Raw genomic sequence first — 18,569 nt, 5'->3', positions numbered from 1 at the left:
ATTGCCCGATTCGAGTTATCTTATCGAAACGGAAATCTTCGGTCGTGGATTTTTTCATTCGGCTGCTCGTCCCCCGAGCCGAGAGAATTTCATTAGCTTTCACCGGACGATTCGAAAGCGGAGTAGTTGCACGCGGAACGCTCGCGACGATTAGGAAGAAATTGTGGAAGTTCTTTCGCGAGCCACCGGTGCCGACAAGTTTCTCGAGTCGTACTTTCGCCGGAGCACGAGCCTAGATTCTTTCTTCGATACCGATCGATGTCTCTCTAAACTCGTGCTTTCGTTTCGTGCGAGCCAGCAACTTTTGAAAGTCGCGTCGTTCTTCGAGCATTTTAACGGGCAATTTCGCGGGACCGGAAGCAAGCTCCGCGGAAGAGCGGAAAAATGAATCCGTAATGGAGTCGAAACGAGCGGGCCCGGGTCGCGTCTTCGCGTCGGCTCCCTCGACCAAGCGGTAATCATGGCATCGAGCCGAGCCGAGCTCGTCTGACAGTCACGGCCAATTCTGTTTCAGGATATCGCACGAAACGGCGGGAATGCAGATACCCGCGTACCACTTCATCCCGCCGGACCACATCGTTAAGTCGCCGATCCACTAAAAGTGGTGATACACACGTATGTCGTTGTCGTCGTCGAAAAACGGACGCGGGGCGTCACGACGCACGCGAGGCTGTCAGTGGCATCTGGGGCTGGGCCACGCAATGTGTTCATCCAGCTTGCTAATCGACACACTTGCAAAAACAAGCAACAACAACAACAAATCTCTATATATATATATACATTTCATATATGTATGCACGCGTGTGTATGTATGTATATATGTATATACGCATACGCTTCATACATGTATGTATGTATGTATGTATGTGTATATATATATATATGTATATATATATATATATATATATATATATATATATATATATATATATACATATATGAACACGACGGTGGGAGAGGTAGACAGGTTTTACGTGCACACAAAAAATGTTACATACACCATGTTCACACAGGATGGAAAGAAACACGGAGTTACACGATTGGAACATCGGTTTGACGAGGAGTTTACGCGTCGCGTCGCGGTAGGATAGATTCTAGTAATCTATAATAATTAGGAAAGGTATCGAGGAACACGCGACGTACGCGCGCACACACGCATATACACACACACACACATACACACAACACAGAGAGATACAAACCGACACAATCGCAAGGAATAGAAACGCGAAAAAAGGAAAGAATATTGTGCGCGCGCTCTCCCGTCGCACGCGAACGGGAGGTGTAAATAACGTTATTATACACGCGTGGGGGACGAAAGGAAACGCGGAGGATAGAAAAGAGTAACGGGAGAGAGTATAGTTTGCTCGAGAACGCGCGAGATATTGAACTCGAGACGAGAAGGCACGCACGCGCGTACACGGATATCCATACTCGAGTGTACAAAATCTGTACAAAAGATATTTAAACGAAACAAGCATACAAACAAACAAATAAAAATAAAAAAAAAACAAATAATAACGATGCTCGCCGCAGCCCGTCCGGGGTTGCTGCCGATTGGTAAAGGGAACAAGCCAAAGATACGTTAGTTTTCATTTTTATATTTAAAACGAGAAAAAACAAAATGATAACGAGACGGGAGAGAAATACGAGAGAATTATTATAATTATTAATTAATCTTGAATGTGTAAACAAGGACGCTGAATAATATATATTAGGCCGGTTGCCAGCGGTTTTTCTATCGTACGGGGTGTCCCGCCGAGTTCGAGGACCGTGGCGACCATCTCGGACCACCGAGCAGCAGCCTGTGGGAAGCGTCGAAAGCTCCGTCGAACGTCCATCGTTCGGATTCGATCTCGAATCGTCGCCGCTTTGCAGTCCGCGTCGCGCAGTCGTTGCCGAAATCGTTCGAACGGTCGCGCAGCGATGAAATTATAGATATCGCGTCGCGAGAAGCTCGTTCTCTCGCATGCTGTCAGTTAATTCCGAGGGAAGCGAGTTTCCTGTAGCGATTGGGAAGCTCTCGCATCGCGTCGAAAGTCTTTCGCGTTCGAATTACGCCGAAGAGTAGAGTATTCTTTTTAATTGCTACGTTTCAATTGATCTGTAAAGCGCAAGAGAGAGAGAGAAAGAGCGGGAGAGAGAGAGAGAGAGGTATCTGGTTCTCCGAACCAGATTGTATTTTTATTATTATCTTTTTTTAAGTCGCGATTTTTTAGCTCGGTTGTTCGTTTTTGGACACATTTTGCCTATTCGATGGTAATCGTTAAGTTTGTACAACGTAGAGGTAGAGACGACGTTTTTAAGGATTTTCACAGGGTGTTTGTCGATCGTTTTGTATAATAAAAAGAAATCGTAAGTACGCGTTGAAAGCGGACGATATTCGAAAATATCGTAGCACGATTACGCTCGAGACCAAAACTCTTCGTCCGTTGATCGCGCGAACATTGAAATTTTACGAGCAACGGACGAAACGGAGGTGTTCGGCGGCCAATCTCGACCGGTGAAATCGGACCAGCGTCGAGCAAACCGTTTCGATAATCTGGTAACCATCGTTCGCGACCAAGACCGCGCTTTCGATCGTTCACCTCGTTCGACGGCGCGCCGTCTCGAGAATCGGACGTCGTTTCAACGAGCAAAAATTGCGGTGCGAGCGACGCGCGAGCCGACTGCAAAGTATTAATTTCAAGAGTCGGATACGTTCGCGGCGAGCGGACGACGCTTCCCGTTTCTCGGGGATGACGGTGCTCGTTCATCGGGGAATCCGTGAAAGACATCCTTTATTCGCAGCGCCTCGGCGAACCGGGCTGGTCGCAGAAAGAAAGAGAGAGAGAGAATGAGAGAGAAAGCGGGAGAGTGAGAGAGCGAGAGAGAGAGAGAGAGACGGTCCCGTTCGCGCGGAACGCCACGGGAAAAGTGACAATGAACCGCGCGCGGTAATTACGTAGTTCCGTAGTTTTTGCATGCGAGACTCAATTTCAAAATTGACGGTGAAAAGGGAAGGAAGTTTTCGTTTTTCTGAAAGCGAACCGTTGGAGCGCGTCGGCGTCGGCGTCCCGGCTCGCGGATCCGCTCGAGAAACCGGCGAGCCGGCGCCGAGCCGGCTTTTCACGAACCACGGACCTCGAAGAACTCGCGCGTGCACCAGCGACGTCTCGCACCCCCCCGACCGATCGCGTCCGCTTCGATCGGTATCCGATGTATCGCGATCGAAACCGCGATCGCGGGACGGTCGAGCCGTCTCTGGACACGCTTCGTTCCGTTGAACGAACGAAGGAAATTATTACATGGAATATATAATTAACCTTGACATAAATAAATAAATAAATGAATTATTTATTTATTTATTTATCGTACGACTAAAAATGACGGAGAAACAATTAGCGGAGCGAGTTTCGCGAATACGCAAGCCCAGCCTCGATCCGGAGGCGTCTTCTTCGTATCCTCCTTCTCATCCGCATCCTCCTCCGCTTTTTCTTCCGCTACCACCCCTCCTCGTACGGCTCGAGTTCGTAACCAAATCGTGCTGGCTTCCGTTAGTTGCTGGACACTCGGACCGATCGGGGATTTCGATCGGGCACGATCTTCGAGAAAATCGTTTCTCGGCGATCCGGGTCGTCGACAGCGCTCGCAGCTTCTCTTATCGTTTCTCATCGCTCGTATATTCCGAAACACTCAAAATTCGAGAGAATTCTATAGAACCGTGGTGTACGCTATCCATGGACGATTCGTTCGAACGAAATACGGTTCTACCGCGGTAACCGCTGCGTCGAGGCGTCTCCAGAAAAAAATATCGTAGAATTTACGGAAAGAAACTTGTTATTCGATGGAGAATTTTTCTAGCTGATAATCTCTATCCGGCGGCTGTCCATCTTCTTCGGCAGCAATTTGTCGGTGTTCCAGCAACCGGCCAAAACGGGGCTTGTTGCATATACGTAGCTCGACGGTATCGAGCCTCTAATCGTTTTCTCGGTTAATCGTTCGCAGGGTAAGTTCAGTGTCTTCTAGTGGCCGCGAGCCAAATTTTCTGTCTTCGATGGCGGTCCTAGGTTCTCGATCGTTCCGAGGGCTTGTTCGGTCTTTCCTTTTTTAGAGACTGTTCGACAAAGGTCGAAGAGAAACGGCGAATCCTAAGACTGTCCGATAGATGTTCGATCGCTTCCAATATTTGTGCCAAAGTCGCGCGAAACGTTCGGAGGGGAGCGTCGCCCGAGACGAGCGTTCGCGCGCTTCCTGTCCCATCTGTCGGTGTCCCACGCGCGCGTGTACACGCCTTCGAGCGATTCGCGCGTCCCTTTCGTTCTTCGAATCGTTTCGAGGGTAGTCGAAAAGAGTAGATATATAATTGCCCGTTGAAATCCGTTTTCGCGCGAGGACTTTGCTTCACCGGCTCGAGAAGAGAGTGGCGCGGTGTTGTTCGGGGCGAACGGAAGAGAGAGAGAGAGAGAGAGAGACTCGGCGGAGTCGGCCGTCGCGATACAGTCGTTCGATCGCTTTAGTGCCTTCTTTTCGTAGCAGGTAGCACGGGTAGCAGCTTACAGCGATGGCAATGGTTTTCTAGTCATAGGAGACGAGGTCCTCCATCTCGTTTTAAGATTAGGTCGCTTCCGGATCGCGCACCCTCGTTTCGCTATGGTTCTTCCCAGTGTGGCCATTTTCCGCAGCCGCGTCTCGCGCGATCCGTTTCCGTCGCCGTTCGTCGAATCCGAGACCGCGGATCCCCTTCTCTCCCATCGCGTTCGAAGAAAACTTTATTTTCCGAAGATCCGTTCGTTTCGCGTGTTCCAACGAAGATCGAACGGATATCGTTGTTCCCCGTTTACCAAGAGCCATCTTCCGATCGATCGAAAGAAAACTTGTTTTTTTGTTCTCCTCCTCGATGGAAACGAGAGTTCGCGCAAACATCCGATCGTCGTTGTCGACGAAAAAATTACGAAGGAAACCCTAGGTGCGGGGGCTTTTCGTTTCGCCGCGCGCGCACCCCTTTCGATCGCGATCGCTCGCGCGCGGCGTCGCCGGAAACGCGATTTCGTCGTTTCCCGTATTTTACTCTCGGTTCCCCACGTCCGAAGCGTCGAGAACCGTCGAGGCGTGCAATAGAACGATAGATGTCGGCGTCGCGCGCGAATCTCGTCGTTGCTTCCGCGTCGTCTCGGTTAAATTCGCGTGAAAATTGCCGCGATCCCCTCGCGATTCGACCTTGTAAATAATCTAGAAATCGTCTCTCGTTGTACATATTTATCGACACGCTCGTATCTCGACGTTCGTCGATTCTCGGTATTCGTTTCCCCTTCTTTCCATTTGTCGTTATTTCGTGAATTTCAACGAATCGTCGCTGGTTCGGGGACCCCCTTTCGTTTTCTCTTCGTTCTTTCCGCCGTCTATCGTTCGTCTCCGATCGCGAGAATTCCATCGGTCGCTCGATCGTCTTCCACCCGGGGACGAGCTTCCAATTTCTCCAATTCGATGAAAAACGAAAGGCGACGCGGCGCCCGTGTAACCTCGCGAGAGCCGATCGATCGATCGACGGATAATTATTTATACGCGCGTACGTACGTACGCGCGAAATATTATATATTCTGGGGATTGGCCGCGTTTCCCGATTCTTCGACGTTCGCCCTCGCGGTAGACATTTCCCAACCCCTCCTCCTCCTCCCCTCTCTCTTTCTCTCTTTCCTTCTTTCTTCGCACGGGAAGATAACGCTCGCCCCCCCCCCTCCTCCCTCCTCGGTTCTTTTTCATCGTGCCAAACGCTCCCCCGAGGTTTCCGAAAATCGTGCTAGAATCGATAAAATCCCCAAAATATATAGCGCGACGATTCTTTTCTCAATTTACGGATCGCTGCCAGGCGTACGTTTCGTTTGCTCTCTATACTTTTTATATGCTAAGTTAAGCGACTAACTTATTTGTACTGTTATATATTATTTATGATATAATTTAATACGGTTGCGACGACGATGAAAATTAGCCGGAAGGAAAAGAAAAGAAAGAACGACACGAAAGAAGCATGACGAAGAAAAATGAAAATAAGCAAAAAATACTCGATCACGTTGCCGTTACTTTACGAAGCATTTCGCTCTTTTCTCACCCATCCAGAGATTCGCGTACGGAACGGAAAACGCGGGGGGTAAAGAGAGACGAAACGGAAACAGGAAAGAGTCGAGGAACGAACGATAACCGAAACGATTCGCGCATCCCGTTTCCTCGTTCCGACGAGAAAACCGACGCGGCAGGGTGCGTCGTCTCGTTGCCTCCTCTTCGTCTTCTTTTTCGTCTTCGTCGTCTCGAAGCATCGTCTTTCCGCGACCCCGTTCTTTCGCAACTCCCTCGCCCCGCCCCTGTCGCCACCACCACCACCACCACCGCCACGCTCCGCCCCTCCGCTCTCTAATTGTTGTCGGACGTACGACGACGACGTACCGAAATAATCCATGAGAAAGCGTTGCAAACGAACAAACGAACAAAAAAAGTAATAAAAGTCGAGGAAAACCTGGGAAATAAAACGGTGCGGGCATACTGGAAACCGCGACGGCGTTTCGTCGTCGCTCGAGCTAGGGGGAGAGAGAGAGAGAGAGAGAGAGAACTAGCCTTTGCTTGTACAGAGTGAGAGAGAGAGAGAGAGAGAAAGATTGTGTTTCGTAAAAGAACAAAGTGAAATAAGAGCGAAACGAAATAGAGAGGCAAACAACAACGGAATACAGAGTGGCGAGGTTTCGATAAAAAAAAAGAACACACGCTCGCGCGCGTAAGTTGATCCAATTAGCGAGAGACGCTGTACGATCGTGTATATCAACAATAAATAATTGCTGTGATTAGAATCGATTATTAGTAAGTAGTTAAGGACAATTTTTAAGGTACATCGCGGAAAAAGCCGGGCAAAGATCGATGGATCGTCCTCGGTGTCGCGAGTGCGTATCGCGTGAACGCGACGAGAGGTGTGCGTGCGTGCGTGCGTGTGTGCGTTAGTGTGCGAGAGGAAGGGGAACAGAGAGAGAGAGGCGAGAAACGATAGACGAGAAAACCGAAAAGACCGCGTGTACCGGAGAGGGAGAGAAAGGGTGACTGGAAAAGAAAAGAAAACCAAAAGCTCGATCGCGTCGGTGGAGACTTTGGAAAATCACTTTCTTCGTCGGTCGGTTTCGTTTTCTCGAGAGTGAATGAACCGCGCGCGCGCGATCCTCCCCGACGGCCGAATCCGAAAACCCGCGCGCGGATCGTAGCGCGCTTCGTCGTCGCTCCGCGAGAAGAACGTTCGATCGGGAGATTCGGAGGCCCGCGTCGCGCACCGTGCTCCTCTCCTCCTTCGACTCGCGAACCGCGAGATCGGAATAAGAGCGGACTCCGATATAGCGAGAATCCTCGTACGGAAAAATCGAAAAAGCCTGGACCTGGGAAGTGTCTACGAGTCGAAAATATCGTGTCGCGTTTCGAAAGATTCCAAGGTTGTTCCGATGCGGCACGATTCGATGGAACGCAACGGGGAGTCTCCCCCGTCGAAGGCCTCGATCGGGGTCCGAACCGCCGACGATGTAAATTGGAAGGAGGCCACGATAGACGGGGGATGGAAGACGCGGTCGAACGCGGATGCGCGAGGATCGAGGGACGGAGAGAGCACCGTTCGTCCTCCCTTAGGGAAGTTCGGTTCGCGGGGCGGAACCGTGGGCGCGACACCGATCGAGCTCCCCGACGCGAACGCGAGCGCCGACGCGGTCCTTTTCGCGAACAAACTTTTCGTTTCTCCGATGTTCCACGCGGAGAGCGGTGTGGTCGGTGCGAGCATGTCTCGTTTCTTCTCGTCTCCGGTCGCGGAGTGTCCGCGTATATTCTCTCGAGGGCGCGGAATGCCGTCGCTGGCCACCGAGCTTCGTACCAAAAGCCGCGAGACGGTTCCCGTAACCGCGCGCGCGAGCGAGCGAGCGATCCCTTCGAAGGATCGTCGTCGTGTCGTCGAAATACCCTTCCCTGGCCCACCCCCTCGGCCCTCCCCTCGCCCACTCCGACCACCAGAAGCATATCCGGTGACACATATGACTAGGCTACGATAATTTAATCGCCCCTTTTGCTCCCAACGAGCAAGCTCGTGTATTTATTCGACGCGTATCGTCGCTCTCGAGTAGCGGTCGATCGTATACTTCGACCGGACGACTCTTCGCAGCGCGCGTCCAGCAACGTTGCTCGTCCCGTCCGTGGTACCGTCGGGGTGTGCCCACCGGTCGTCGCAGGTACCGTGGGATGCGGTGCTTCGGAAAGACGGCGGTCGTGTACTACCCCGCTTCTTCGAACGTCGCGCTCCGGCGTGGTCGTTCGCGGTCGAGATCGGCCGAACCTCGTTCGGAATCTCGAAGAAAAAGCTTCCGGAGCTCGCGACCGCGTCGACGCCCTTCGCGTGCCAAAAAATCATCCGGGAGCGTCGACCGCGCGCTCCCATCGATCCCCGAGGCGGTCGACGGAGGACCGCGTCCCCCGGATATATCATCCCGAACGAAATCGATCGAGAAGGACGTTGGCGAGGACGTTGCGCGCGCGCGTCGACGTCGATAGGAACGCGATCGTATTGTTGTGGCGTAGAGCAATCTGTTAGTGCAGGGGCCTTATCCTTACTGCGCGGGCCTTGGCGAGGATCCATCGCGTCCTGCCGACGGAGGACACCGTCGTCGGACACCGTCGTCCCGCGAACTCGAACGAAGTTCGCGCGGTCCGAACTCGGTGCGAACGGACTACTTTCGCACAGGGCCTCGTCTTCTCGATCCGTTTCTATCGGGACCGCGCTCTCGGAAGCGTTGCCGGAGAAAAGAACGCGGCACGATTCGATCGTGCATGGTCGCGCGATCCTAGAACGCGGTCGCGGAAAGACGAAGAACGATTCGAACAGGGGGCCGATCGTTGCCGCGTCGACGATGGATCCTGGTCAGGCGTCCAACCTTACCGTAACGCAAGGCAATCAGCTAAGAAATAACTTAGTTTTTATAGGATATTGAGCACGCGCTCCGCCCCGGCGGGGCGCGAAAATTAAGGGCAAGAGACCTGTCCGTTCTCGTCCAAAGGACGCGCGGATGAAAAGGGTCGAGCGCGCGATCGGGCGGGCGCCCGAGATTCTCAACGGCATATTTTTCTGTAACGATTGATTGAAAGAAAAAAAAGAGTGCGAGAGAATGAGTGCGCGCGCGCGAGAAAGAGAGAGCGAGCGAGAGAGAGAGAGAGAGTGTGATTTACTTATTTAGGATGGAAACGATAATAATACGAAGGGACTAAAGAGAATATTCGATTACGTACACTCGGGACAATCGATTCGCCGATAAGATAGCACGAACGCGGTCCAAAATCATTCGGAATCCTGTTCGCTTCTCGGTGCCCGCGTTCCCGCGTTCGCGCGTGTGCCAAAACGAGATCGAACGACCGAGAATCGCGGCCAATTGCTCGGCGGGCGGCTCAACTTTCGTGCCAAGCTTAGATAAATTTCGCGGACCGCCGACGAAAAGCGTCGCCGCGCGTGCCAAATCATCGCCGATGCGAGCGGCGAGACACCCCGCCCCGCCGATTTCTCTCGCCTGCCCGACGATCGTAGACTTTTGTACTTCCGGAGGTCCAGGAGTCGCTCGAAACGACTCTCGGGGCCGGATCCTCCGCTTCGCGTCGCGAGGAATCGACTCGGAATCGCCCGTCGGATTCGCGCGCGCGCGAAACGTCTTCCTTATTTTCCTCTCTCGTGGGTTCGAGTCGCAGGTTTCGCGCAGCATCGCGTTCTAGAGACTTCTCGAACGAAATTTCGACGGTGTTCTCCGAGTCGACGCCGTAGTCCGGGACATGCAATAAATATTTGTACAAGCTACTTTCTAAATCGCGGCGAGGGGTTCGATTCGACCCTGGAACATCGTTCGGTCCGCCGCACCGTATCCGAATTTAATCATAGTTTCGTTGGCAATCGGTAGAGAACGAGTCGCCTAGCGCGACCGAAGCCGAGAGGACCCGGGATCGGGATCGAGCGAGAGACGCGTCTCGTCCGTCGTTTTCTCCGGTCGGACAAAATCGCGTTCGAGTGCCAAAATCGACGAATTCCCCGAGTTTCTTCGAGAGACGACTGGAGCGAAGGGATAGGACGTCTTCGTAAACCGAGAACGCTTCGTTGGGCTCGGGAGACACAGGGATCGTAGATACGAAATTACGAAGACAACGGGACGGTCCGCTTCCGTTCGCAAAAATCGAACACACGCGCGCGCGCGCGCGCACTCGCTTCCTCCGTTCCCGCGACCTCATCCACCTACGCGCTCCTCTCGCCCGAATCCTCGTCTCGCCTTTCGCGTTCTTCCGTTCCGCGTCGTTCGTTCGTCGCGCGCCAACCGTGCGCGGTTTCCGCGCGCGTGGAACCGAGCGAACGCGATTTCCGAGACGACGACCCCCGACGGACGAACGGCTCGATCGACGTCTCTCCGCCGCGATCGCGAACGGTTCGCATATCTCGATGCATATCACGCTTTGGAAACGGCGGCTGGACCCGGAAGCGGCCCTTCCTCGATTCGTTTCGATTTCAGCGACGACTTTTCGCCGAGAAACGCGAGGACGACCGCGGTCGCGGTTTTAACGGATATCGGTACATTTTCAAACATTGGAGAACCGGAAAGTTGGCCGACGGCTCGCGCGACGTTTCCTCCCGACGGAGGCAACGACGAAAAGCGGATCGGCTCGTACTTTCATCGACGACGTCGTCGATCCCGTCGCGTGTACGGCGTATCTCGGCAGCGCGTTGTCGAGAACGTGGAACCGGCAGCTATTTCGGGAAGCCTCGTTCGCTCGATCGCCGTCGGACCGAGCCAACTTTCCGCATCCGGATCGCGAACGATCCGCGTTGGAACGAAAAAGAAAAGACAAAAGAAACGGGCGCGGTCGGCGAGTCTGGAACGGCTGCTTCGGATCGGCCCAACCGGCGGATGAATATATATCGTAAGAACGAAATCCCGGATCTCGTAGTTTTTCCAGGGACGTGCTTCCAATACGCTCCGGCGAGTCCCGACATATCCGTAGGAAGAACGCGCCGTGCTAGGAACGGTCGGAACGTCCTCCGCTCCTCGGATGCGAGAACGATCGGAGGAAGGAGTTCTCGCGCGCGCGCGACTCTTTCGAGCGGTGGCGCGTTTCGGCCGTCGAGCCGCGCGGATGTTCGCCCGAACGATCTTCGCGAGTCGAATCGAACCGATCTCCGATACCGTGCGGCTCTCGCAACGATCCGCCGAAAGTCCAGCGACGAATCCACGGGCGGACGTCCGCGGCGCGGACGCGTTGCAAGAATGTTTCCAACGTCGACGGCGCGGAAAGACATCGATCGATCGATCGCGCGGATTCTCGGACCGCGTCCGGTTCCGCGCACCGGGCTCCGCGCGGTCTTCGAGGAACCGTCGAAGACACCCGGTCGCTTCCCCTTGTCCCCCTTGCCCCCCTCGCACCGAGAGCTCGAATCCCGATCGCGTCTTTTCGCCGTTCCCCATCCATTTTCCTCGTCCACGAGGTCTTTCTTTTTTCCGTAACTTCCTCGGCCGATAACGACTTACGTTGAAAAGCCTTTACGAAAACAGGGTCATAAATACTTACGTGTAATACGAGTATTTTAAATTTTTATCGCGGTTAACGAGAAAAAAGTGCGGATAAATAGGCGAGCGAAGAAAAAAAAAAAGAATAATGGCGAAACAAAGCCATGCGTAGCGTGCAATGCGAACGATGAACGAAAAGAGCTAAGGGAAAAATGCGAATAAACATTTTTACAAAAAGGGGGGGAAAATGAATAGAGAGCGAGAGAGGGAGAGAGAGAACGTCGCGAATGCGCCTGCGAGAACGTTTCGTCGGGATAGAAAGCGAGGCATCGCTTTTTACAACGCGTTGCTACGACGTTATATATAATATTGTATGTATATGTGCGCACACAGAGCCGTCGTACACACTGTACACATCGTATGCGCGAATGCGATTACGCGGGGTCCGCTGGTGCAGGAAATCGGGGCGAACGCGAGCGCCGATCGTCGCGAGGGAACGAACCGTCGACGATCCACGATGTCGAAACATCGTCAAGGTCTCTCTCGATCGTGCTTTCGCCACGATTCGCGCGAATCGTTCCGTTCGGAATTCGGCCGGCTCGCGCCTCGATCGAATCCGATCGAGCCGGCAATATTTGATTCCGTCGTCGATCCAATTTTCGCGAGCCGCGTATTTTTAGCATCGAGGTCGATCGATCGCTTCCTTCGTCGGAGGCCTAAATTCGAGCTCCGTCAGAATTTACACGGTGGGTCGACGTTATCGATTTCTTTTTCATTCGTTCGTCCGACCGCTCGGAACCCGCGCGATCGCCGCCGTATCGTCGGACGATCCACGCATAGAGAGAGAGAGAGAGAGAGAGGGAGCGATCGTGTTCGAATCCGGTGTAAACCGTTTCCATTGCTCCGAGAAACGAGCTCGCGCGCGAACCTGGACACTCGGGCAAAGAAACGCATCGTACTTTCAATCGAACCCTTTGCACTCGAATGGCGACTCTGAGGCGCCGCTAAAAATTGGTGTACCATTTTTCAAAATCATTCTAAGAGCATCGGACTCGTTTTTACTTGAAAAGAAACTATCGAAGTTGCATCGTATTTGTCAACAGGCTCGATATCATGCGCATAAGTCGCAATAAATTCTATAAAATAGAACTAGTGCAGATCAGAAATCGTGTTTTGGATTTCGAGTTCGAATAGCTTCGACCGCAAAGGGTTAAACGGTTGCTCTCGCATTCGTACAGGAACATCGTACGGAAAGTGCCCAACGATCGATCGGGTTCCGCGAGGAAAGAAAAGAAAAGAAAAAGGATATGTTGCGAGTATCGGTACAGAAGTTGCGCGGAGCGGACATTTTTCGATCGACACGGTCGAAAAGAGGACCGGTGCCAAACGACGTTTCTTCTTCCAAGGACAAGGTAGACGCGACGCTGCTCGTCCTAAAATCCTTTCGAAATTCGCGCGCGGACGCGACAAGCCGAGGCTCTTTTTAAAATCGCGCGCGTACGATACGAGACGATTCGCCGTGGTTTCCACGGAAATATCGTCGCTGTAACGAATCCGCGGCATCCGAGAAAGCCGATCGGGCGCGTACGCCGCTCTCGATCGCGCAACTTCTGTTCGTACAACGCCCGTCGATGTCGCCGACCCGAAACGGATTTCGCGCGGAAAATCGAGGAATCGCCTCGCGATCGATCGGCGGAGCGTGTCGTTCCAGGGTAACGCGCGGTTCGTATAGGAGAGAAAGGGAGGGACGACCGCGTACCCTTCGAAGGCGAATGCGCGAGCAGGGAGCGGACCGGACGATCGCGACGACGACGACGACGTCGACGATGGTTGGTATCGATAAAGAGAGGGACACGAGCGCTACACCTTCTTGGGAGTCGAAGGATGAAACGAGCAAGCACGGGTGGGTGACTGCTCGAAAGGGCGCAGCTGTTACGCGGGCCGGGACGACAGCGCATACGGTGCCAAGCGGTTCGCGGCGTCGCCTTCGCCTCGTCTCGCGTCGCGTCGCCTCGCCCCACGTCGCCTCGCCTCGTCTCGTCGCGCCGATCTTTTCCGCGTCGGTGTGAACGCTTTTCCCGTGGAACGCGAACGTAACGGGAAGCGATCGAGGGAACGGGAGAAGAACAGCGAGCGAGTAAGAGGCAGAAAGATGAATTCGGCGGAACGGAGAAAACGGCGCGACTCGACGTGGGAAACGGCGGAGAAACTACCGTGGAGAACGGGTCTCGACGCGACGCGCTGCTCCGCGGCGCTGTACGTACGCGTATACATATACATATACATATATATACATATACATATATTTATATATATATATATATATATATATATATATATATATATATGTATGTATATTTATATTTAGGCATACGTGTATATACAAACGATATACAATTACCGTAAGCGTATAAGAGGTATAATTTATATAGCTGTATTCTACGTCATCGGTACATGGTAGAAGAGGTTTGCGAGTGTTCGCGTGCGATCGTCTCAGCCGGCGCGAGAATGCTTTGAACGTAGAAACTGCGCGAGTGAGAGAAAGGGAGAGATACTACTATAAGAGAGAGAGAGAGAGAGAGAGAGAAAACACGGAAGAAAAAGATACAAAGGTGTATTATATATATAACGAGTAGATAGAGAAAGACGGAGAGAGAGAAAGAGAGAGAGAGAGAGAATTACGCTATACCTTGTAGTCGACGTTACACATATCTTTCGAGACGCGAGTTCATTTTTTGAGAGCACAACGCCATGGGGCACGCGATCGCTCGCGACTCGACCGGTCGTCGCGGTAGCGGGCGAAAGGTGCGCGCGGGTAACGGTAACCCCTGGCCCAAAAAGTCGGTCCACATATCAGACTCCGGTCGGCGTCTCCAGCTCCCCTCTCGCGATCCTTTCGTAATCTCGATTCCCCCCGCCGGGCGAAGTCGCGGAACAACGGAACGAACAGCTCTCTTTCCGCGCGATCCCGCGTCGACGAGCGGGGCTCCTTTTCCTTCCACCGAATCGGTTCGTCGTTCCGGACGAATTCGTCGTCGCGAACGCGCTGCGACGTTCGGTCGTGGTTGCGCGTCGTGGACCGTCTCGTTGTCGAGGATGAATTTATCGTCGGGACCGCGCCGATCGCCGCGACCGCCGTCGACCCGAGATCCCCGGAACTGTCCCCCGTCGCCCTAGAATCGGAGTAACCGTAACGCCGGTTACCGCTGCCGACGCTGCCGTTTACCGCTACCGACCGCGACCGCGATCGGCCCGTTATATCCGACAGCCGCGCGTACAGCCGTGCCGTGGTCGGAATGCTCCTCGATCGACCGTCGCCTCGTCTCGCCGCGCCTCGCGTTGGTTCGGCAATCGCGAGAATCGGATCGGATCGCGAGAGACCGGACTCTTTCGATAGGACGTCGTTCGGTTCCGCTTTCGTTCTTCGCCGCGATCGGAATTGGAATCCTATATCGGTACCGACGGTCGATGCGAGCGGCGGTTTCCGTCCCGCGGCGCGAGCTCGAAGGCGATCTCGCCGATCGGTCGCCGAACGGAGGCTCGATGGGCGCGATATCTCGTTTCCCATGGAGAAGAAAAAAACGGTCGAGAATCGAGAGACGTTGCGACCCCGCGCTACCGTTTTTCCCGCTATCTCGGTATCCGCCTATCGCGTTCGATCGACGTCGGACAGAGAGAGAGAGAGAGAGAGAGAAAGAGAGAGACTCGGCGATCCGCTCGACGCGTACGCAAGGAAACGTGCCCGTAACGGTTGAATCGCGTCGCGTTCGCGCGACCAGCAGCACACGACCAGAAATAAAGAGAAAGAAAAACACAAAAAACAAAAAACAATGTAATTTTATCGTCAGTGTTACTTGAATGTTAGCCGAAGCTACCGTACGACGATTGTTCGTTCCGACAGATATAATAATTACGGAATATATAATACACGTATTATAGCGAGTACATATAATATGTATATTATGTATCGTATAGAGGGACGTATTAGCCCGAACAGTTATCCACGACCAAAAAGTGCCGAAACTTTGGCGAGAGAAACGTTGAGAAACAACGTCGAGAAACGTCGAGAAAACAACGTCGAGAGAAACGTCGGGAGAAAGGCTGAACGACTCGCGTCGTTCTCGAGGCCTCGAAAATGTCCGACGCGCACGATCGAGAAAATAGTCGAAAATAAGCGCGGTCGTGCGTGCTCGTCGACGCGAGGGGTACGCACGCGTACGGAGAACGCGTACTCTCGTGCACGCGTACGCGGTATTGCCTCCCTACGGTCGCGGTCCCGTCGCCGGCGACCACCGTGCGACGAGAGCAAATCCGATTTGCCGTGATTCCCACCGATCGGGTTCGCTCTCGGCCGCCCCTTTCGGTCGCCGGTATTCGCCCGATACCGATACTACAGAAGCAGGCGATTGCGACGAGCTCTATAAAGAGCGATCGCGAGGAGGAAATATCGTACATGTACAAGGTGTCCCGGGATTTCATCGCCTCGCCTCGCTCGCCTCGTCTCGTCTCGCTTCGCCTCGCCTCGCCTCGCCTCGCTTCGCCTCGCCTCTCCAGACCTCGCCGCGTCCGCGAACTAAAATTCGGAAAAATGTACACGGACGCGAGTCCCTCGACGTTCCACCAAAAAATTGCTAGGCCACGCGCGGTCCTACGACCGTCTCGTTGAAACGCTCGAATCGTCGCATTTCCGGAAGTCTACCTTGAAAGTTCGATCAAATTAACCCTTTGCGGTCGAAGCTATTTCAACAGAAAATATAAAATCATTTTTCCGACTTACAGTATTTCTATTCTATTGGAGAAAATGCATTTTATGCGTATATGAAAATTGACTCTTGGGACTCGCGCAACAGTTACGCTCTTAACAATTTTTCAAATGTAAACTCTTTGTTCGTGTCACAATTATTCTAAAAGGTGATATAGCAAAGAGATTAGTGGTGCCTCGGAGTCGCCATTCGACTGCAAACGGTTAACGCGGCTGATCCGACACTCGATCGATCCCACGGATTTATTCGACGCTGCCTGCGTGTCTTCTTCCGTCGACCGGTCGAGAACGATTCGAATATTTCCAAACGTCTGCGATCCAGCCAAAGATTAACCCCTTGACATACCAATTTCTTCGCAGTTACTGCGATTAGAAATTTTTCGATTACCATAATTTCATAGAAGGAAAAGAAAATTGATGCTTATAATATTATATTATATTATATTATATTATATTATATTATATTATATTATATTATATTATATTATATTATAATATTATATTATATTATATTATATTATATTATATTATATTATATTATATTATATTATAATATTATATTATATTATATTATATTATAATATTAGATTAGAATTTTATTCAAATTTTATTGGACAGAATAACATATATATTCAATAAGTTATTATTAGAAATTTTCATGACGAGTCGGACTCGTCAAAAAAAGTACGTCAAGGGGTTAATCGTTCACGTAGAGAGAATCGGCCGACGCTGTTCCGCGCGGATGTCGATGGAAGAACATATCGAGTCTTCGGTCCGCTCGAGGTTTCCTTATTTTTACGAGAGGACCGCGCGCGCCCAAAATTCCATCGCGTTCGCGAGACATCGTGTTCCGCGAGGAGCAAGTGTCTCGCTTGCCGTCGATCGTTGTTTCGCTCTTGGTTCGCCGAAAACGGCTCTCGCGAGCAGCGACGCGTCGAATTTGCCCGCGATACCCTACGATACAGGAACGAGAAGAGGAACGAAGCAGAGTTATTTCGTAATAATCGTTGTTAAAACTGCGGAGCAGCTGCGCTCCTATTTTTTTTTCACACGCGCCACGCCGGTGATATCTTCGATCTACGTTCTTTTTTAGCGGGCGGAACGGAAGAGAGCGAGCGAGCGAGCGAGCGAGCGTCGGAGAGGAAGAGAGAGTGCGAGTGTGTGATTGTGCGTGTGCGCGCGCGTGTGTGTGTGTGTGCGCGTGCGAGAGAGAAAGAGAGAGAGAGAGAGCGCGAGCGAGCGAGCGAGAAAGAGGGATCGCGGATTTTACCACCGCTCGAATAGAGATTTAATGTTTGTAAGGGCAATAACGATTGTAAATTTTTCAAGTACACTTGTATTTGAATGTGTAAGTTGCATAAAAAAGACAGATTTTTTAGGTATTGCACTATAATATTTATTATTCTAAGGTAAACGAGAGACAGGGTCGCGATTCGCCGCGCTCGCGAATACCTCGCCCGCGCCAACCCCCGGTGTTTTCGGCCTCGATCGCGTGCGACCCACCGACGGGGATCGAAGGCAGCCGGGGGGATCCTCGAGTCGCCAGTTTTCGCGATGCGTTTTCATTTCTTCTCCCATCCTCGAGAGCTCGCGAAAGGTAATTACGAAAACGAAACAAAACAAACGCAAGATGATTCTCTATTCTCAGCGATCGACGCCCCGAGTCGCAAGCGCGGCCGCTTCGCGGCGATCATTGATTAATATTAATTGATAAACAGGCAAATCGAACGCATTGTTCTTTCCAATAAAAGAGAAAGCAAGATTTTTAGTGTTTACACTACAATTGATAAACGATTCTATTATTACATAATATTATATTAATAACAATATTATTACTGTAATGTTTGTTTTTGGTTATTAAAGTGTGTATATAGCAATATATTCTAGAAACGGTCTCGCCTATCGAATCACTCGCGCCACCCATCTACCCCTGCTGCAGTTTCGATCGTATAAATTTCAGAGTTGCACGGACGCGATAAGAGGATACGGAGAGAGAGAGAGAGAGAGAGAGAGAGAGAGAACACAGAGGGAGAATGCTGCGACGGTATAGAATTTTATATCGATCGAATATTACGTCGATCGAATCGAAGCAACGTTCGTTTCGTTTACATCGATGCGACAAATTCTCCCGAACAATTCCATGCCCTTTTTGTTTCCGATTCGTCCCGCACCCCACCCGATTTTCCTATAATTCATATTTTTAGGCGACCCTGCGTTCCGCGTATCCGCGCGCGTACGATGCGGCCGATCGCAGCGCCTCTTTCGGAGAAACAACGAAGCTCCTT

At 52.0% G+C, this 18,569-nt stretch overlaps 1 protein-coding gene across 8 annotated transcripts in view; it reads left to right on the top strand.

The window, feature by feature from the left end:
* Window positions 1-18,178, top strand: part of mub (poly(rC)-binding protein mub) — a 146,827-nt gene extending 128,649 nt beyond the window's left edge. For all 8 annotated transcript variants that reach the window (XM_076520547.1, XM_076520546.1, XM_076520545.1 and 5 more), the window contains one exon: window positions 515-18,178. Coding sequence is in view for 1 of the 8 variants with exons in the window: in XM_033466463.2 (XP_033322354.1) it covers window positions 515-599 (85 nt within the window). In the remaining 7 variants the exon portion in view is untranslated. The remainder of the gene's footprint in view (window positions 1-514) is intronic.
* The last annotated feature ends 391 nt before the right edge of the window (window positions 18,179-18,569 follow it).

Source organism: Megalopta genalis, chromosome 3, assembly GCF_051020955.1.
Source record: "Megalopta genalis isolate 19385.01 chromosome 3, iyMegGena1_principal, whole genome shotgun sequence".
NCBI lineage: Eukaryota > Metazoa > Arthropoda > Insecta > Hymenoptera > Halictidae > Megalopta > Megalopta genalis.
Note: the sequence above shows the minus strand (reverse complement) of the source record. Positions and strands in the feature narration are given on the sequence as shown.